Here is a 23,290-nt window from a genome sequence, read left to right on the forward strand (position 1 = left end):
ATCAGTATGTCGATGAGATGTTAAAACTTGGAATTATTGAGCCTTCAGTCTCCCCGTGGAATGCCCCATTATTCTTCGTGCCCAAACGAAATGGAGAAATGCGTGCGGTAGTAGATTACCGTAAACTAAATAATCACACAATCCCAGACCTATTTCACATGCCATTGCTAAGCGACGTTCTACAGAATATTGAACCTGAGAATAACATATTCTCAACCATCGATCTCCTAAACGGCTATTATCAGATACCGGTTTCGGAGGAATCACGTAAATACACTGCCTTTTCCACAAACAGAGGCCATTACCAATATACAAGAATGCCAATGGGACTGAGGACAGCCCCAGGCACATTCCAGCGTCTTATGAATTACGTATTGTCCGGAATTTTAGGACAAGGAATATTTGTTTATCTTGACGATATTATAATCGCAACGAAGAATATTAAGGATCATCTCAGGAAATTAGACTTACTCTTACAAAAGCTTAGTGATGCTGGTTTAAAAATTAAGCTTTCTAAATGCAAATTTTGCTTTAAGGAAATAAATTTCTTAGGCCACAAATTAAGTTCTAATGGTATTCACACCACTGATGACAAAATACAGGCAGTGAGAGATTTTCCTGAACCCACTACGACTGACGAAGTTAGACAATTTTTAGGTCTAGCTGGGTACTATAGGTCATTCGTACCACAATTCTCTCATATAGCCTTTCCTTTATTCCAGCTACTCAAAAAAGATGCTATATTCCAATGGGAAGAAGAACAAAAAAGGGTATTTAACAATCTACAAATTAAACTAACAAATGCATCTTGTTTAGCATATCCAGATTACACAAAGTCATTTCTTATTTGTACAGACGCATCAGTTAAAGGATTAGGGGCTGTACTGATACAGGAAGATAAAAGAGGAAAAAATCAACCAGTTGCATTTGCCAGCAGACAAACAAGAGGTGCAGAGAAAAATTATTGCACTACAGACTTAGAGGCACTTGCAGTGGTTTTTGCATTACAAAAGTTTCGAGATTTGGTATATGGTTACGAAATCCATTTATATACCGACCATAAACCACTAGTGGGTATGTTTAAAGAAAAACTCCTTTCTGGGAGGAGAGCAAGATGGAAATGTACAGTTGAAAACTACAATGTACAAATTCATTATATACAAGGTAAAATGAACATAGTAGCTGACGCATTATCTAGGAACCCGAACACAATTCAGGTCGCGGCATTAGATCTCAAAGGAAATATCCCAAACCATGATGATATCGCAAAGGCACAAAGACTTGACCCAATATGGTCTAAAGTTATATACAAGTTAGAAAGTGGAGATGACATACAATTACCCAAACTGCATGTCCCACTCGAACAATTCACAATGGTCAATAATACATTATACAGGATTAACTCTAAACAACCAAAATGCCAAAGAAATACTAACCAGTTGGTAGTACCTAATGACATGATACCCCAAGTATTACGAACGATACACGATAGCCCACATGCAGGACATCGTGGAAAGGTTAAGACATTCAAACAAGCCCAGCTGTTATATTACTGGCCTTCATTAAGAAAAGATATAAACAATCATATAGACAGATGCAAATCATGTGCGAAACACAAAGGATACCCAATCACACCTGCACCGATGGGTAATTACCCTGTACCACATCAACCTTGGGACGTTGTCGCTGTTGATTTACTCAAGATGCCATTATCATACAATAATAACCTATGCTTATTCGTAGCAACGGATCATTTTTTCCGTTATGTCATTTTAGCTCTAATTAAAGATAAGACAGCAGAGACAGTAGCAAAGGCAATAACAGAAAATGTAATATGTCGCTTTACTACCCCAAAGGTACTAGTAAGTGATAATGGAGGAGAATTTAATTCTGAGATCTTACAAGAAATATGTAAACAATACAACATCAAAAAGGTTAACGTTTTAGCCTATCACCCAGCATCGAATGGGTTGTTAGAGAGACAAAACAAAAAAGTATTAGATGTGCTACGACACATTCTCAGTGAAAATTATGCAAGCTGGGATGATTGGATTCCCAGAGTAGAAGCCTCAATTAATGGATCTATTAATATCCATAGGTGACACACCACATTTCATTATATATGGGACAGATAAAAATCTACCATATGAGCTCCTAGAAGGTGACAGTCTGCCCATATACAATTACGATGATTACTCTAAACTCTGTTTACGTGAATTCCAGGACATACACAAAAGAGTCAAAAGACAATTAACAATGTCCAAGGAAGAAATGACGGAGGCATTTAACAAGAAGGCAAGAGATTCACCTATCAGCTTAGGAGACATTGTTTATGGTATCATTCATACGAGAGACAATAAATTATCCCCAAAATTTGAGGGCACATACAGAGTAATTAACATAAAAGCAAACAAAGTTTTAATTAAGTCACTGTCAAGTGGCGAAGAGAAACAAGTTCATATTGACGATTTAAAACGAGTTTCAAGGGAATTATCCAATAATTATTCAGCATCGGATACAACTGAACAGGTGCACGTACCTCAAGAAACCAAGCAAGAAAACAACAATGATTACAAAAAGAAATTAAGGTCATATACCAAACAATCGAACATAGGTGCAACTGTTCCAATAAAATCTACAGTACATCATTTACGAGAATTAAATATCGATTTAAACTCCTTCTATAAATGAAATAACAATCAACCGTAGCGCACATCATCACTATAATCGACCACAGCATGACCATATTAGGAAATTAATGGATTTTTTTTCGGTAGGTTACGATGAAGGAACTTATGCTATGGATTCTCCTCTACATAGCAAGAGGATATGCGCATTTAGACCCCCAACACATAGTACGACAAGGATGCCTCATATCTCCAACGGCCACGACTACAATCGTTAAGGATGTCATGAGTACTGAAATAAGTCTAGATTACTTGTATGAATTACCTACTTATCTAGACAATCTTGCGAAGCCTATGCGAACCCTGGACTTCATGATAGGAAGCTATGTTTCACAAACACATAACACAAAGGAAGTGAATGAAATAGTGAAGTTAGCGAAATGGAAACTAGAGCAGGCAAAGTCAACTATGCTCATCATGATCCAAGATCTCCCATCTTATGGAACGGAGGTACTGAGCGACAGGAACAACATCACACGTACTCGCCAAAAGCGCGGTTTGTTCGACGTGGGTGGTGCAGTTCTTGGGAACATCTTTGGATTCGCCACCGAGGATGACCTTAACCCCTTAACCGCGAGGCGTCACTTTCGTGACACTTGGGAGCAAGGGATCATACCGCTGGGCGTCGCTTTTGTGATTCTGTGTTATTTTGAATTCACCCGGGCTTCCAAGCGGGGGCTTGTATCATCTATCAGTACTGCCAATGTCCAACACTAGTTAGCACTCCTAATCTCATCTGTACTCCCATCCATTGTTGACAATTTAGCCATTTCTCCCCGTTCTTGACTCCCCTCCCTACCCCCCTTCCATTACCCTATCCTCTTGCCTGCCCGGCCGTGCTACGCTAAGTAAATCTTCCCTGGAATTTTTCACTGCTTTCATCCATTGAAATAAGCCCTATGCCTTATTCTTATACCAAATAATATATACAAGAAAGAAGTAAGGTAAGTGAGAGTGCCATACACCTGGAATTGACTAATTATCACCTGACAACACCTCACGTGCACTCGTTCGCTAATTTTCACTGTTTTTTTCCCCTTGAAATATGCCGTATAATCTATTTTCGTAATAAATATACATATAAGGAGGGAAGGGAGGAGCCTAAGTGATATTTACATTCACCTGGAACTACCTAATTTATAATGTATTGTCTAGATTTCCTGCCAATCATTTCAGTGCTATACATAGCTGTTTCAAGAGCTAACGTTGGTAGTACTGAATATCCCCTAAGTAGGCCTCCACCCCGGCCCTCCCTTATCAGTTCACTCTCATCTTCCGAAGTGGAGGTACGTCTGTTTCCTCTTGCTGACTTCAGAGACTTTTTCACCCCCATGCAAAGGGCCCTGTGACCTTTACCCCCTACTAAACCTCGTGTGGAAAGAGGTAAAGGGCTGACAATTGATAAAAGAGTGACTACGATCTTTCTATTGAGTAAAACAGTGCAAGTGGAATTGTAAATAATGTGTAAATAATGTGTAAACAGCAAGTGAAAGTAATGAATGTAAATATACGTGAACAATGGAAAATAGTTTTATAAGTTACTTCAAGTAACAGTGCATAACACAGTGAAAATAAAATAGAAATGTAAATAACGTAAATAAAATAGAGAACGTAAATAGAAATGTAAATGAGTAGTATATACCCTAGGAGTAATGAAAATGGAAGTTTCACTCTGGCATGTCTGAATACTATGAGTTATGAGAGTGAAGATGAAAGTGACATTCACTCTCAATGCTAGTATACAGGACGAGAAAGTGAATGCTATGTATTTTACTGAAAGAAATTGAATCCCTACAGTGACAATAAACTAATACTACTGAAGGAAACTTATGGATAAAGACTGTAGATATATATAATTGTTATATAGTAATAGAAATATAAAGTGTGAGGGGTTTTATGAATAATAAATGACAGAGTACCAAGAGCGAACTAGCGCAAGTGCGACGGTCAGACGCGCTCATAATTTTCATTGCTTTCACAGTGGTTTTTTTTTTTGGAGTATGGATCCCAAACTACTTGAAAATCATAGAGTAGTGTTTATAGTGTTAATATCTGGCTGTGGTAATCATATTACAGGTTGTCGGGAAGTGTAAAGTGGAGACTTCGTTACCCAACTTCAGAGGTCTCCACAAGTCCTACGGTAACCGACGAAGGCTCAACAAACATTCCAGGAGAAAGCTGAAGGTATGTGCCATAAGCATATGTAATTTTAATATTCTAGGACTAATAACTGATTTTTGGCAAATATTTTTTGAGAGTCTGTCGGAGCCCGAATAACCCCGCGGCACATGCAAAACATCGGTAAACATGCCCGCGGTGTAGGGGTTAAGCCATTTCAGAAATATTGTCTTTTTTGTTATTATTTCATGGGATGATATGGTATCAACACCTGCCCTAGCGAATGATATCAACTCATCATCATTCAGAAGTCGAAACACTATTATCACTACTACAGATGGATTTAACCCGTCACATCCCAAGGTTTTCCACACCTCCGACATCCCCCAATCCTGAGGTATTTTCGAAAATTTTTTTTTTGGCTAAAACCTCTGCTTTTGGTGAGAAACATCGAAAATTCATAGAGAAATCGCTCACCTGAGGTTTAAAATACTCGATCCAGGTAGAAGTTCCTCCTTACCTGACTGGGTTTTCTAACGTGTTGGCACCAAAGAAAACGAGTTCTATGGGAGGGTAACTATTTAACACAACTCATAAACGGTATTTATTTATTTACTTGGTACAAATTTATATGTAGTATGAGAGTATATTGGTTTTCAAGCAGTAATATAGGCATTATAAGCATTGTTTCACTCACTAGCTAATCACCATACCTGACCTTTTTTTGCCACATTACCTGATCATTATTTCTGACTGTTTCTTCTTCTAATGCTATGTAAACTTTGTCCTCCACATTGTCATCGATTGGGGAATCACTCTGGCCCTGAATATCTTTACTGGCCAGGTCACTGGTAATAGGTGAATTGCCGAGACAATGGCATGAGGGGGGGAGGGGGAAAGTTATGTGGTGTAAGGCATTGTCCCTGCTTGGCATCTTGTAGTGCAATAGAGGAAGGTGTCCCATGTATATGTACGAAAAATCACGCGCGAAAATTGAAAATTGTGCAAATTAGGGACCTTGCAATTGCACAACGTACTAGTACGTCGCCGGGACTGGCAAATGCAAAATGTTGCAACGTACCCATACGTCGACGGGACGGGGCGGGTTAAAGGCATCTGGAGTGTTAAAGAACTTGGTGAAAACTACATTCAACTTATCATAATGAAAGATTGGTGATTCTGTGAATCATAATGCCCTTGTTCATGTTAGCAATGCGCGGTATTATTTTGGACATCTTTAATTTCTGTTTTTACATACTGTACTTTCACAGTTCCTATCCGAGCAAGGAACTCCCATCAGAAAACCTGCCTATAACTCAACCCTATCAGGGTGGGATGCCACCCCAGTCGCCTCCTATAACCACCCGTATTAATGGGCCCATCCCCCTCGTGTATACACCTAATTGTGAAAAACCATCGGAGTTCGGCTTCGTACTACAGCTGGGGAGTTCTAATGGCAGTGGGCGGGAGCGAATAAAAGAAAAACAAAGTCCAGTGTGTAGCAAGAGCACCAGATACCATGTCGTTGAATCATTAGTCGGACAAGGGTAAGAAAAAGAAGAATGAAAAAGAACAGAGACGACTGAGTGGTCCATATTACAAAAGAAATGGCACATCCGGGTGTTACAAGCAAATTAGAGATGGGCAAATGACCAATAGGAGGCGAGTGGCGTCAAGCCAGTGAGAGCGGCCCGGATTTCATGTGTGGAATTACGTCATCAATCGCGCTCCTGGTATCATCAGAGGTGTAGCAGGCTGCAAGGACAGAATCATTGCCAAGTTTTTTGCTTGTAGGTTCATGACGGGGACTCTATCATTGATAAGAAGGCCTACTGATATCTGTATGTCTTGTGATGGGGTCTTGTCCAATGATCTTCGTGGTTTCGTCCATTATTTGTCTGGTTTTATGGCACTATTTGGCGTGTGTTTTGGGCAAAGCATTTGGGAGGCGAAGGTTAATTCTTCAGCTGAGTTTTGAGATACAGTATCCTAAGTATGGAGTTGGGTGGGACTCAGAGTTACCTAGTTTGCAGGTGTATTCGTACACAGGACTTACTCTTTTGCAGGTCTTATGTTTGTTTAGTTGTGCTGCTTCTGAGAAGCAGATTTGAGGTTTTATTATTTTTGTTGTATGTGACGAGATCGACGGTGTTTGGGGGGTTAGGTGATTTCACTGATCATCTGATTATCCGTTTCAGTACCCTTTCTTCTGTCTTTAATTCTATATGCATATGGGCTTTGTATTATAATTTTATGCACTGGTCATCTTGATTGGGTCTGTTCCCATTGCCCTGGTACCATTTTCCTAACTCTTTTTGCCTGTTATATTATTGATATCCCGATTGGTGTGTCCATTTTTGAAAAAGCACTTACTTAGCCCTTTCAGTTGCATGATGGGGGTATTTCAGTTGCTCGAGTGGTTGAGGGCTCTCCTGATGTAGGGCTTGATGGTAGAGTCCTTATTTCGTTGGGGGCACTCACTCTTTCCATTTAGACATAGTCTGGTTTTTTTTTGGCATTACATAAACATTTGCATGGACTGTGGTAAAGCTTTGCTAGCCGAGCACATCCAGAAAGGGGAGCATGCTCTCTCTCTTCACTTCAGCGGTGAAATTAAGCCCTGAAATCTATGATAGTTGTTTCTGTGTCGTCAGTAACTCTTCACTATTTACTTAAACGAAGATGTCACTGATGTATGTGGCATATATAGCTGGTTTAACGGTAACCCTGAATACTTCCTTCTCGATCAATTCAAACAGACCTTCAGGACGCCCAGCAAAGATGGAACGAATGCAATCTCCAACAAGAGGCCTGAGAAGAGATCAGTCTTACCCAGCATGAAGAACTGAGCACATCAATGTATCACTGAGAACAAGACCCACAAATAATTCGTCCACTTTAACGAAGGACAGCTATAGTTCCCGGACAACACTATCACTTATCTCGACCTCACAAACAAAACCCCATCAGAATATCAAGAGGAGTTCCTTAACTTGGATCTTAATTGCTAGATCCATCCAAACCAAGGCCATGGCATAAGGGCCTGGAAACTGAAACTCTCCTGGACGATATTCACCAGCTCACCAACAGCAGAAAACTCAAGAGCGACGAAGGACTCCATGCTGAACTTCTGAGAGGAAAATACAAACAGCGACATACTTCAGAGAAGACACGTACAGAAAGTCAAGCAACTGGCACAGCTGAATGAAGACACGATAATCACTATCTGCCATGCTGGTAAAGTGGCCAAATACGTTCTTCTCTGCACAGGTTATAAAACAAAGAACGCAAAAGAGATCTTTTCTATGTGGTGCAAAGGATGGGAGGACCAGTGCTGGGTTGAGACAACTTGTAGGTTACTGGATGATATACTGTAGTCTTTTGTTTGTCTTTTATACGAAGTCGTTGGGGCTTTAGGAGATCCTGAGCAATTTTAAATCGCAGGGAGAAATATCTAACAACCTTCAACTGATCCAGGACTATCAAAATTTTTAATAAATTAGGACAAGAGAGATATAATATTCCTTGAGCGCCTCATAAACACATAGGATATTATAAGCCCCTTTTGTTTTAACATCTATTAATTAAAAACTACTATGAGTCACAAGCAGAGAGGCGTAATGAGAATCATTAATGACCACAAGTAGGCAGCCAAGGAAACCCTGCATTATCACAATGAGCAGGGAGTTCAAACAAGATGCAGCTTCAGCTATTGACTGAACATTTAAATCAGCCACTAACGAACATAATTTTTTTTGTTTTTTTGCCTATATCATGCATTGCTTTGACTATGGTGCATCCCTTGCTCAAGTGGTGGCTCAATAGGTGGAGAGTTGGCCTGCAGTCCTAACGGACCCGGGTTCTAATCCCGCTGGGGCAGGGAACAGTTTAAGGATTTGAATTTCATAAAATCAGACTTTACTGACCTACCAGAAGACCCGCCGACATGTAAAAATACCCCCGCTAATACCAATACACCAGTCCTGTATGAGACAGCCCTAGCATGTATTCAGTATGGACGGTGGGTGTTAGCGCCGAAGTGGTGACATGTAGAGGTGTACGGTACGTAGGAGGACTACTGGGCCTTGAAAGCAGGCTGTGAAGCCTATGCCCAGAGTTGGTCACATAAAAAAAAAGTAATTTCACGCAGGGATGTACACTACCTATCCTTTTCATTTACCTGTTTTGTTCATGAACCCATTCTCATTGAACCTATTTTCCCCTGTCCATCCACCCACTCGATCACCCACCCACTCACACAAATCCACCGAACTCTACTAGCAGGATGATTCAGAAAGTTTTCACACACACACACACACACACAGAGGGGGGGGAGGAGGGAGGGACACAGCAACATTTTTAGTACAGATAAGTAATGTAGAGCGTTCTGATGAATATGGAATTAACAACTCTATTGGTGGTAATAGATGCATGTGTCATTAGGTGGTACGGTCTAAAAGTATACATGATTAGGGCGAAGAAAATTTGTATGTGAGTGAGTCTGACTGCAGGAGGGAGGGTGGAAAGCTAAGAGTACTTGCTGTGGTAAATATGTGACAAAGCAAGTAATACACGATGACATTGCAAAAAATGAAAGAAATGGATGAATGAAGTGAGCATGGAAGTTCATATGTCAAGGATTAATTGCTTTTTTTAAGCTGGTCTTCAGTGAAATGGCTCTACCACACAGGTACTACGTGAATAAGTTAATCAGGTGAAGCTGGCGAGTCTAGACTGCCTAGGCCAGTGGACTGAAGTGAGAAATTCAGACTTACAAAGTACATGATTAGAGAATGGATATATGGTCTTTTCTTTTTGGTTCTCTAAGAATTTCCTTTTCTCTTTTTTTTCTCTCTCTCTCTTTCAGTTTATGGATAATGCTCACCCAGTTTTTTTTTTGTTTTTTTTACGGGGGAGGGGGGGAAGAGCTAAAACGAGATAAAACGATGAATAAAGATGATAATGATCCTCTAACTACGTAATGTTCAGCTGAAAAAAACTTCTAAAAAGAAAACGGTTATTCAAAATGAAAAGATTAAGAAAACGTAATATTGGCAAATGCATCACCTATGCCTGTGGAGAGTTTCCTGACGACTGCCACTGAGATGAGGTTCCTGGTAGAGAGGACAGAAACGAGAGCACCCCAGCCCACTGACGTCACCAGCTGGATCACATAAGGCATTGCCGAGTTCACCCCATTCTGTTAATTGCAAAGAATGTTAGTTTCCAGTATCCCATTGCTTTGTGAAAATATTTAACTTCTAGCAATATTCAAATGCACAGGTTTTCTCAAGACCATCTTGTTTTGGCCATTCATTACTTCTTGCCCCTCGGTTTCCCACCTACATACTACTCCAAAAATACTCCACAGCTGTACTAATCCCGCTCCTACTTCCTGCCTATTCAAAAAGTCATAAGAGCTCTGCCTCCCTCTCCTCATCCGTCACCCAGTTCAGTTGCAGTTACACAGGTGCTCAGGTGTAACGTGGCAAGAGCCGTTGCTCACAGCTTGGTACAATATTCATGTTCAACAAACCCAACAATCCTATCATAATGTACTGTAATAAGGAGAAACTTCACTCCCGTCAAAGTAAGGTGTCAATATCAGAAGAATGTTTCAGGCCCGAAAAACGTCCCAGAGACATGGTAGATAGTGGCCACAACACAGATCTCATACGCAGTCCCAGACAATGACTTTGGTGGATAGGGGTGAAATTTTTCATGTGTAGACCTGAGAGAGCTCAGGTGAATAGTTTTTCTTCTCTTTGGTCTCCTAGCTCACCATTCCCTTCCAGTACATGTTCCAGCTGTTATTATCACTCCCAGCCTGTCATGGTCACACTTCTGCAATTATATTAGATGTGTACTTTCCCTCCCCCTTCTTTCCAGAACCAACATAAACCTACCCCTGCCATAATTTTGTTAACGGTTCCTAACTCTTCTACCTCCCTTACCGCGAATTAATCTCTTCTGCCTAAATCGCGACTATTTGTGGCCTAAGTATTTTCATCAGTTTACTGCAACTCTCCCATTACAGACATGTCTGTCTGTGTGTCTGTGCCTTAATTCTTCCTAGACTGTTTGATGGATTCGCATGAAGCTCCCCGGGTGATTTCGTTGGGTTACTCCAAAGGTCGTCCACTATATACAATTTTCCAACCATAATTATAAGGTGGGTCTGCCCCTCACCAGATTATATATTCTCAGAAACAGTGAAAGAGGTGCAGACATAGCTCTGATATCTTAATACATATTGTACAGTAGACTCATCTGTGATACGATATTTGGGAAGCGTGACCCCACCAGTGGTCAGCCTCCTCAAAAAAATAAAAATGATCAGAAATAGGGGAAAGTGAGCACGTGGGCTTCAACGAAATCCTCAGGTTAGTTCATCTGGTTCTAAGAAAATGTTTTCAGCTATATTAAGTTTTTCACTATGAGTGCAAGCCCGAATCCAAAACTTATAAACAGTACAAAATAGAGGAAGGAAGACAGATATTATTTTTCAGAATGGACTGCCATGTACAAAATAATAATAATGATAATAATACACTACTACCACAACTACTACTACTACTACTGCTACTACTACTACTACTACTACTACTGCCACTACTGCTACTACTACTACTACTACTGCTGCTGCTGCTGCTACGACTCACTGAGTGCATCCAAAGATATCACTCCTTCACATATGCCACCATTACACTCATGGGGCTTTTACAACGGCATGGTAGCTTCTTGCATGACGCAGTAATATTATTTTGTAATTCTTTCAATTCGGCATGCACATCGCAGGATTAGATATGCAGTTTCTATGTTTTCTCTGAATGCATAGGAAAAAAAATGCACATGTACTTTATTTATGCATCCCCGTTCTTATCAGCCCCAGTGGAATGACTCCCCAAAACAGGAGTAAGTAAATTTATTCCCTAAAATTCGGTCCATTAGATGTCTTGTTTTATGGCCTACCCACTGTATGCTGGCCGACACGGGACCTTCATTGCACCACAGTGCCGGCCAAATTTCGACCTTTTTTTTGGCTACATAGGTTAGGAATGACGAGAAAACATGGAGAACAACCATAAAAGTACTCACAGAGGCCTAAAAGTTAGATTTTGAGGTCGATTCTCTCTCAGCAAGGGGCTGAAACGTTCGGAGTAACGCCCGTAGACTTCATCGGGCCGCCGACACCCAGCAAGTTGAGGTAGATCATTGCTTTCCTCATGGGTAAGTATCCCAGATGACCAGGAACACTCTCGGAAGGTATGTAGATGACGTGGGAACTGCCCCCAAGCATAATTACGTGGTGAGGTGCATTACTACATTCGAGTGGGTGAGTGGCATTTTTCCGATTATGTTCATATTTTGGGATTTTCTAGTTTTCACATAAGTGTTTGCCCACACGGGTGTATTTACATTTGTGTCTTTTCTCGCACAACGCCTTCTTTGTACTCACTATGTACGTCTTTCCTGGAGCACACAAGACACATTACACAAGTTATATATGAAGGACTTACACTGCATTTATTATGAAATCACTTACACTAATTTATATTTACTTTAAATTTACTTATGAAATAACTTACACTAACTTAAATATTCATTTCAGTAACACTCATAGGCGTATTCTTTTGTACATAACGCAGGTTTCTAACACTTAGAAGTGGAGGAGGGTGTGATATTCCTCAAAGCATGGGATTAGGCACAACCCCACATCACACTCCACACACTGGTACAAGGCAGCATAGAGGTTAGAGAGGAGAACGAGTCTCAATATTAGCTCCCTCATAAAATAAAAATTCTTGAGGAAATCGATTCTCCTTGAGGTGGGAGTGAGCTCCGGCACAGTACAACCTGCCGTGTCACCGCATGAAGGGATCAATGGCGTACGATAACTAAGTCTCAATTGTGAGGAGGCCAAAAGAGGGCCAGGCCTTCACCTGGGGGGGGGGGCAGGGAGGGCGCTGCTTTGGGGAAATTTTTCGACTTAGAGATAATTTGTTAAACTTTAAAACTCACAGGCTAAAAAAAAACGGTCTTTTAAAGAGTTACTGTGATGCAGGTCACACTACTGTCTTTGAAATTATACATACTATTATACACATTTTATTATTTTTTTTATGCAAGGAAGAAGGAACCAAAGGCCAGGAGCACGCACGTCGTTCCTTCCAAGAAAAAAAACAAACAAACAAAAGAATGCCTCTTACAAAAACTTTGTAGAAACTCTGTAGTGAGTTTTGTAGATCAGTCAAACATATATTAGACTCGTGGACGAGCGGTTGTTATACGTGAGTAGTTTTGTAAGTAGATAATGTTCGTTCCCTTTTGTCATGCAATGACAGGAGAGGTAAAGATTAGTATGAGACTATTTTTATTTGTCTTGGAAATATCAACAAAGTCTCTCATACACGAGTGAAGTATAGAGTCCCGCTAGCTACCTCCCTGTCTCGCTCTCTTTCTCTCTCTCTCTCGCCAATGTTGCTAGCCTCCTTCTCCCTACTACCTGTCGGTTCTATGGCCTGTCTCCTTCTGAGCTCAGAATCCTACATTCTTGTGTAGCAGGGGTCGTGTCACGTGTGCTCTACTGTCGTGGAAGCTTCTAGAATACTGTATGTCTGTGTGTATGTACTGCTTCCGGTACACGATCAACATTCCTTCACTTAAAGAGTTGCAAGCTATTATCCCGTTCCCACACCTTGTCTGGTGTTCTGTCTATCTATCTATCTATCCATCATGCTTTCTGTTATGATTTGTATTTATCATATGGAGTCCTGACATGCCAAATTCAAGATCCGTTCATATCGAGATGCCTGGACACACTGCGTTTGAAAGACTGGAGATCATAGGAAGTAGTAAATACAGACAGAGGGAGACAACTCCAGAGCTGACCTGTTGCATACATGAATGGCTGGGAGTAACGGTGAACTTTTGCATTAGAGAGTTGGACAGAAAAGGGATGAGATTGTTTTTTTATGCGAGGAAAAAGGAACCAAAGGCTGAGCCCACAAAACTGCTCCTTCCAAGAAAAAGAAAAAAAAAGAAAAAAGAAAGCCAAATTTAAGATCAGTTCATTTCGACAGGCCTGGACACACTGCGTTTGAAAGACCGAAGATCATAGGAAGCAGGAAATACAGACAGAGGGAGACAGTTCGAGAGCTGACCTGTTGCCTAAATGAAGGACTGGGAGCAACGGTTAACTCTAGCATCAAAGAGTTGGACAGAAAAGGGATGAGAGTTTGTTGATAGACGGGTGCATAGCACCCATCGTAGAGGTGGAGGGATGCAAGCTGACAGTTCAGAGGGGTAGTGACAATTGCAGTAGCGATAGAAAAGAGATAAAGAGGCAACAGTACGGTGAAGAGACAGAGGTTGAAGGGAGCCAGTAAGAGAAGGAGAGTTGATGAGATGAAAAGCCTTTGACTCCACCCTATTGAGAAAAACTATATGCGGGGAGCCTTCCCACACATGAGAGTTGTACTCTAAACAGAGGCGAATAAAACCCTTGTATAAAGTCAACAACTGTGCCGGGGTAAAGAAGGTATGAGTCGGCTTAGCACACCTTATCTCTTGGAAGCAGATTTTACGAGAGACGCAATATGATCTTTCCAAGATAAGTCCCGAGTGAATGAAACCCCAAGCATGTTCAAGGATGATGCAGGAATGAGCTGGATATTATTAAACATTAATGGGTACTCCTGTGGAAGATTTTGTTGGATTGATAGGTGTAAAAACTGAGCCTCTGATGCACCAAAAACAACAAGATTATTTTTACTGCAGTCAGAGATACGAGATAAGTCAGACATTAGGTGTGCCATAGCCTCATCCCTTGTTTGTTGAAGTATCTGCTGAGATGGACGTTGCGGAAATCGAATGGAAAGGTGAAGGTTGGAATCATCAGCGTACCAGTGGATAGGGTAAGATGTACAGCTTAGATCATTGATGAATAAAAAGAAGAGAGTTGGTGATAGGACAGAGCCCTGAGGAACACCACTGTTGACAGATCTTGGAGAAGAACGATGGTCCCTCTACAACAGCGGCTACTGAAAAACCAGAAAGGAAACTGTAGATGAAGGCACAGATAGAAAGATAGAAACCGTAAGAGGGCAGTTTGGAAATTAAAGATTTATGCCATGGCCCACTACAACAACAGCCACAGAACGACCAGAAAGGAAGCTAAAGGCACAGATAGAAGGATAGAAACCGTAAGAGGGGAGTTTGGAAATTAAAGATTTATGCCAGACTCGATCGAAAACCTTTGAGATGTCAAGTGCAATGGCAAAGTTTTCGCCAAAGTCCCGAAAGGTGGATGACCAGGTGTCTGAAAGGTAGGCGAGAAGATCGCCAGTGGAGTGTCCCTGACGGAACCCATACTGACTATCAGAAAGAAGGTTGTGATAGGAAAGACGCTTCATAATTTTTCTGTTAAGAATTGACTCGAAAACTTTTGAGACACAGGATGTTAAAGCAATTGGACGATAGTTAGAGGGTTGGGAATGGTCACCCTTCTATGGGCCTGGCTAAATGAGAGCAAACTTCCAGCAAGAAGGAATGATACAAGTTGAAAGACAGAGGTGAAAGAGTTTGCCTAGGCAGGGTGAAAAGCACAGAAGCACAGTTCTTGAGGACAACAGGAGGGACTCCATTGGGCCCATATTCCTTGTTAGTATTGAGGCCAGTGATGGCAGAAAATACATCAGCTAAAGAAATTTTGATGTCAGCCATGAGGAAGTCGGAGGGAGGAAGTGATGGAGGAATAGCACCGGAATCATCTAAGGTGGAATTGGAGGAGAAAGTCTGAGCGAAGAGATCTGCTTTATCAGTAGAAGAAATAGCTACAGAGCCATCAGAGTAGAAAAGAGGAGGGAAGGACGAGAGGTGAAATTGTTAGAAAGGTTTTCGGCAAGGTGCCAGAATGAGCGGGAAGAATTCGAGTTGGAGAGTTGAGAGCATGTAGTACGGATGAAATTACTTTTAGCAGAGCGAGGAACAGACTTAGCATGATTCCGGGCAGAAACATAAAAAATATGTGACTCAGGGGTGGGTTGGCTCCAGTACCTTTTATAGGCCCCTCTTCTTGTTGCGGACAGCATTAGAACAAGCGTGATTAAACCAAGGCTTTCTTGCATTAGTCAAAGGATCTTTGTTGCCAGACGGATGCTATGCGCACGTCGTAGAGGTGGAGGGACACAAGCAGACAGTTCAAAGGAGCAGTTATTATTGAAGTAGCGATAAAAAAGAGATAATGATGTAACTGTGAGGTGAAGAGGCAGAGACTGATGGAAGCCAATAAGAGGAGGAGAGTTAATGAGAAGAAAAGCATTTGACTCCATCCTTTTGAGAAGAGTTGTATGTGGGGAGCCTCCCGACACATGAGAGTTGTATTCTACACAGGTGCGAATAAAACTAGTGTATAAAGTCAACAACTGTGCAGGGGTAAAGAAGGCACAGAGTCGGCTTAGCACACCTAGTCTCCTGGAAGCAGATTTTACAAGAGATGTAATATGATCTTTCCTAGATAAGTCTAGAGATAATGAAACCCCAGGTATGTTTATGGACGATGCAGGAGTGAGCTGGAGATTATGAAACATTAGTGGGTACTCCTGTGGAATATTCTGTCAAGTTGATAGGTATCAGAACTGAGTCTTTGATGCATTAAAAACAACTAGATTACTTTTACTCCAGTCAGAGATACAAGCCAAGTCAGACATTGGGTGTGCCATTGCCTCATCCCTTGTTTGTTGAAACAACTGCTGAGTTGGACACTGTGGGAACCGAATGGAAAGATGAAGGGTAGAATCATCAGCATATGAGTGGATATAGTTAGATGTACAGCTTAGAAGGTCACTGTTACCCACTTCTTTTCACAAAATTCATCCGTCTAGCTCAGGCTCTTGTCAGTCCCTTAGCCTCACCAAGTTCCATACCTCTCTTCTCACACACATCCACCATATCCCTCCACCTTCTTCTTGGCCTACCTCGCCTCCTCCATCCTTCAAATTCGCTTAAATATACTTTTTTTTTTTTTTAGTATATTGTCATCCATTCTCTCCACATGACCAAACCATCTCAGTGGACTCTCATCAATTCTGGTGTCAACAGACTTTCTCACTCTGCATCTTTCACGTATCACATTATTCCATATTCTATCCACTCTCTGTACTCCACACACATTCCTCAGCAGTCCCATCTCCACTGCTCTTACCTTAGGTTTTTCATTTTCATGCAACATCATAGTCTCACATCCGTGTGTTAAAGTTGGCATTAACACTCCTTCATGGAAGCCTCATGCAGCTGCAACATTCAAGCTTCTGTTTTTTATCAAGGCCTTCATAGCACGAGCCACTTTCCTTCCTTGTGTCACCCTACATTTCCTACATTTTCCTCTTTTCTATCACCATACCAAGGTACTTGAACTCTCTCACCATTTCCAGTCTCTCTCCATTCATTGTAATATCACACTGAGAGTCACTTTCTCTCTTAATAACCATCACTTTACACTTTTCTACACTTACTCGCATGGCAAGATGCTCACAAACAACTACAAAACTCCGCACTAGTCTACCAGGTCCTTGTCTATATTTGCAAGTAGCACTGCATCATCAGCCGCCCTTGCCTACAATGTGTCCCAGGTACTTAATTCTGGAACAAGTAGCACTTCTTGGGGTGCAGCTTGAGGTATGCTACTTGGAACCTGTTAAGCACCTCCGACAGCCTCCCCAGTTTCTGGGTCAAAGTCCATCTGGGTCAAAGTCCATCCAAACACAATTACATAGTCCAGATAGACTAGAGCCGTCTGCCGGCGCAGGCCTTCCAATACGTGATCCATGAGATGCTCAAAAGTAGAAAGGGCATTGCATAGGCCAAATGGCACTTTAAACTGCCACCCATATGAAAAGGCTGTTTTCTCCTTGTCCTCTGCAACCTTGACCTGGTGGTATCCTGCCTTTATGTCTAGGGTGGACAACCACTTGGCACCTGACAGAGCATCCAGGGTCACCAGTCCTTGGCAAGGGTTATGCATCCTTCGCTGTCACTTCATTCAGGGCTTGATAATCTACACAGAACTTTACTGAGCCATTCTTTCTCCTTACCAGAACCACTACTGATGCCCAAGGGCTGTTGGACTTTGCTATCACTCCTTAACTTTGGAGATTCTCCATCACCTTCTCCATTTCTTGCCATTGGTGCTGGTACCATCCTCCACGCTGGCTGTTTAATCAAGCGGGGATCCATGGTGTCTGTATTATGCTCCACTAGATCAGTGCACCCCAGTTCTATGTCTCCAGTGGAAAAGACATCAGCAAACTTCGTCAGCAGCTGTCTCAACTTCAGCACTTGTGAGCCATCCAGGCATTGGCAACTCCTGAAAATAGGTATTGTAAGTGGTCTGGCAGGTACCCATCTTCCTTGACCACGCTTCTTTTACAGGCCTTCCTCTGATGTCATTCTGGGTCCAACACCTGGCACAGTCCCACAGTTTCTCCCTCGATGATCTGTGGCTCACGGGAGAAATTGTCCACTACAACCGGCACTTCACCTGCACCTATTTCCACCAAAGTTCTCTCCACCATCACTCTGGCCTTTGTCTTGCACCATACATCAGGCTCCACAACCCCTATACAGATGCCAAAAGAGCCACTCACCTTGCACTGGAGCAGTAGTTCTGACCTTGGGGGTATCACTGCAGCACGGTGTGCCCTCACCTCACCACCTGAACTGGTATGTCTCACAGCCGTGGCAGGAACCACCATTCCTCGGACCTTTAGCTTCGTGGAGCAGAAGTCCAGCTCACATCCCATGGCCATCAGATAATCCAGACCAAGAAGGCAAGGATCCTCCATCTCAGCTACATAGACTAGAAGCGTGTCCTCTTCCCCTACCACTTCAGTCCGGACATCCAAGTGTCCCCTCAGTTCTGTGCAGTACCCAATTGTGCCACACAATTGTTCTGATGACTCAGGCAGATACCGATGATGTAACAGATCAGGCTTTGCAGAAGTCTGCTCTGAGGCCGAATCAATCACCAGGAAACACAACCATCAATCAACTCCCCCGTCTTTGCACACTGTCGATTGCCAATCTCTTGCATTTTCTCAGCAGTGGAGCTACTTGGGAAAAGTCAGCTGGTGGTTGCCCCTTAACACCAGCCTCCCCTAGTTTTCTGCTTTTTTCTGGTCTTCTGCAGCCTTCTTATCCTCCATTTTCTTCTTCAGATGCTCAGAACTGAACTGTCCCACCTCACTACATGTCCAACACACTTTTGTTAAAATTGAAGATCTCCTAGCACTGGTCTGTTCTTGCTCCTTCTTCCATTTGTAACAATCCTCCTTCTTGTGTCCCGGCTTCCCTCAGAACCAGCAACCTCCTCCGGTCTTCTCCTGTTCCTGCTTCCATTTGTAGCATTCCTCTTTTTTATGTCCTGGCTTTTACAGTATAAACAACTTCCTTCAAATATTTCCACTTCACGAACCTACCCCCTGTCTTGCCTTGAGTCCTGCACTATGACCTGCCTGAAAAGTGGATGTACTGGACTTGACATAGGACTCAATTTCTAGAGCCCTGGCTAATTCTTCTTGCATGCTTCTAGGTTGTGTCTGCTTCACTTGCATTTTCAACTCTGCACTACCAAGAGCATTGATGAACTGGTCCCTCAGAAGAATGGCCAACAGGTTAGGTGCTGCTCCAGGGTATGCCTTGTATGCCATACTCTCCAGGTCACGAGCAAGCTGCTGTAGGGATTTGCCTCGAGCCCGTACACGGCTCTGGAATCGTGCTCTGTAAACCTCAGTCTGGTACATGGTCTGATGTCTGTGCCCCAGCACTTCTACCAAGGACTGGTAACTGTTCCTCTCTGCCACTGAAATCTGGCCCAGAAATTCCATTGCGGCACCCTTAAGGTTAGTAGCAAGCTGCACTGCTCTCTGCCTATAATCCCAACCATTCTGATCAGCAAGTAACTCAAACAGTGCACGGTAAGCTTCCCAAGATACTTTGTTATCAAAGACCTGTGGTTTCTTTTTAATTTGACCTCAGTAATAGCCATGCACTTCACTAGTTTGGGGCCTAAAAGTTGGGGCATCATGATTAAGTCCAGGACTTAAAATTTCTGCATTCTGATTATTCAGCCCTTTAGATGTTTGGGATTCGTCAAGATCCACCGTACAGTACACTGTTTATTTTTTTCATATGCTCCATGTACACTAACCTGAGGCTCAGCAGTGCAATATTTCTCTAAAGCCTCAGTTTTCTCACTAATTATTTTTACATGGTCGACTACATGCTTCTACTGGTTATCTACATGCTGTCTGCACTCCACGACTATTCCCTCACTAATCTTCAGTTGGTTGTCCACGTGCAAGCATCAAAACTACTTAACAACCATAATGACAATAGAATATTCTGGTCAACTCTTAATTCTGTCAATAATAACTTTAATAAGTCATCTTTCATTTCCCCACTAAAATCTTCAGATGGCAACAATACAAATGACCCGCGTGGGAAAACAGATATCTTTGCCAGTACATTTGCCAGAAACTCTACCATAGACGATACCAGCCAGAATGTCCCAGTACTAGAACTTGACTCTCCCGAAATTGCCCCACTTAAAATACAGACAAGATACGTAAAATCCATCCTAGAAAATTTACCTACCAACAAAGCTCCAGGCCCAGATGGAATTCCGCCAATTGTTTTGAATGTGTTCTCCTGAACTTGCCTCTGTTCTAGCTAAATTATTCAGACTATGCATACGTACTTCTTTATTCCCAAATTCTTGGAAAGAAGCCAATATCCACCCAATTCCGAAGAAAGGAAGTTCGTCTGACCCCTCTGATTACAGACCAATAGCTGTCACATCTTCTCTTGGTAAGGTATTTGAAACTTTAATTAATAAGCACATTGTTAAACATCTTGAATCCAACAACTTAATTAGTGATAAACAATATGGTTTTCGCCACGAAAGATCCACCATTGACATACTCAATCTCCTAACTCATACTATCCATCAATCAATTGATCTACATGGAGAAACTCATGCAGTAGCTCTTGATATTTCTAAAGCTTTCGACAGAGTATGGCACCGTTCCCTGCCGTCCAAACTCCCTTGCTATGGACTAACGTCTTTTGTTCCTTTGATTTCTTCATATCTTAGTGACAGGAAAATAAGAGTAAAAGTAGATGATGTATATTCCAATATCCACTCAATTAACGCTGGCGTGGCGCAGGGATCAGTTCTGGTGCCAACCCTGTTCCTGGTTCATTTTAATGATCTCTTATCTGTCACCCACAATCCCATTCACTCATATGCAGATGATTCAACGCTACATAGTTCATTCACTCTTAGACACCCAATTACAAAGTCTAATATCTCTACCTCTCAACTCAGTACAACCATCTCCATAAATCATGATATATCTACGATCAGTGAATGGGGACAAAACAACCTTGTCTCTTTTAATGCTAGTAAAACTAAATATATACAGTTTATTAATATACAGATATTGCCAGATTCGTATATTACCTTCGGTGATACTAATATTCCCATCTCCAAAAGTATTGAAATTCTTGGTGTCTCACTTAACAATGCCCTCACCTGGACCTCTCATGGCAGATCACTTGCTAAAACCGCCTCAAAGAAACTTGGATTATTGTACAGGGTCCATAACTTCTTCACTGATGAGCAGTTAGCTATAATTTATAAGAGTCATGTGCACTCTCAGCTTGAATATTGCTCACCCTAGTGGAATGGATGTGGAAAGGTTGCATTAAAACAACTAGACAAAATTCAGAACAAAGCTGTTAGAATCATTAACAACCCTGCCATTACAAATAAACTACCTCCCCTGCAAGTAAGAAGGAATGTTGCCCCCCTTGCATTATTTTAGATATTTTTTTGGCAAATGCTCAGACGAAGTTGCGTCCATGGTGCCACCTCTCCATGCCTTCCCTCGTGTTACATGGGTATCTGGTAGTGCTCATGACTGGAATGTCACTCAGCCATATTGCAGAACTTCTACCTATTAGAATTCTTTTATTCCCCGAACTGCATCTCTCTGGACCTCGCTTCCCCAGAGTTGTTTCCCTCCAAATTTCAACCCACAGCTGTTCAAGTCTAACTGTTATAGATATTTTATGAACAGAGGACACCAGTGATCTGGTGTATGGATTTTTTTTTTTTATTCATTTTTTTTCCTTCCTCCGTTCTGTTATTAAAAAAAAAAAATGCTGTCTCTCTGTCACTATTTCCTCATTAATTGATTTCAGCTCGTCGCCTGCATGCTGTTTGCACTCCGTCACGTTATTGCTTACCTCATGCTTCTGCTGCCGTAGCTCAGCATATTCCTCCTCCTTCAGTTGTTCTTGTTCTTCCTTCACTTCCGCCATGAAAGCATCTAGCTGTCTTCAGTTGTAATTCCCTCTGTTGCTCCTGCAATGCCTCTTGAAGCTGTTCATATTGTTCTTTCTGTTCTTCACTTTGTGCATGCAACTGTTCATTGATTTCTTCGTTTTGTGCCTGTAGTTGTACACTTTGTGCTTGTAATTGTTCTTTGAACTCTTTCTGTCCTTCGTTCTGTGCCTGTAGTTGTGCACTTTGGTCCTGTAATTGTTCTTTGAGGTCTTTCTGTCCTTCATTCTGTGCCTGCATTTGTACACTTTGGGTCTGTAGTTCTTCTTTCAGTTCTTTCTGTCCTTTTTTCTGTGCCTGTTGTACATTTTGTGCTTGTAATAGCTTCACGATTGCCGCCAGAGACATTTCTTCCTCCTGCTCAGCTTGGGACCTTGTCTGTACACCCCCTTGCTCCATGTCAAGATTAAGAATATAATCTCACTCCTGACACCAGTGTTACGTCGCCGTCCCACACTGCCACAGGCCCCAACAGCAGTAGATTAGTAAAGGAAGGACGTTGCCCAGTGAGTTGTTCTTCCTATGGTCAGCCATTCGTTGTACAGCACACAAGATCAGCTGAGGCGAAAATAAACACTGGCTTCTAAAGTTCACTGTCTTTATTTTCCAGATAATTACACTTCATGCTTGCCAACTTCACTTCAATGTTTCCACAAGCATCAAAGATACACAAACTGCAATAACACTTCACTCTTTGCCAACAACGCTTCACTATTTTCACAAGTACCGAAAGTATACAAACTGCACTGCACTGATACATAACTACACTCAAACGAAACTCTAACTGACTGAACTGCTCTAGTCTCTTCCTCATCCTTATGTAAGCTTCCTCTATTCTAGAGTGTTCTACAATTTTCCACAGTTCTCGTGTATTCGTGAGAGAGCGAAGATTACAACAGTTACCAACTCGGAGACATCCAAAACATCCCAGAGCTTTCATACACTGCATAACACCCTAAATTATTTAGCATAGAAACTTTAATTAAATTACATAATTTAACAGTCACATAAATAATGTTGAGAACAAGAGCACAAAAATTAAGGTACAACTCACAAAATAACTATGCTCACAATAGCA

General features: G+C 41.8%; 1 protein-coding gene across 1 annotated transcript in view; it reads right to left on the minus strand.

Moving 5' to 3' along the window:
* Window positions 1–23,290, minus strand: part of LOC145405326 (putative inorganic phosphate cotransporter) — a 418,097-nt gene that overhangs the window by 138,954 nt on the left and 255,853 nt on the right. The window contains exon 7 of the mRNA XM_080276742.1: window positions 9,873–10,005. Coding sequence (XP_080132868.1) covers window positions 9,873–10,005 — 133 coding nt within the window. The remainder of the gene's footprint in view (window positions 1–9,872; window positions 10,006–23,290) is intronic.

Source organism: Coenobita brevimanus, chromosome 66 (genome assembly GCF_032717465.1).
Source record: "Coenobita brevimanus isolate Jiangsu-jjx chromosome 66, ASM3271746v2, whole genome shotgun sequence".
NCBI lineage: Eukaryota > Metazoa > Arthropoda > Malacostraca > Decapoda > Coenobitidae > Coenobita > Coenobita brevimanus.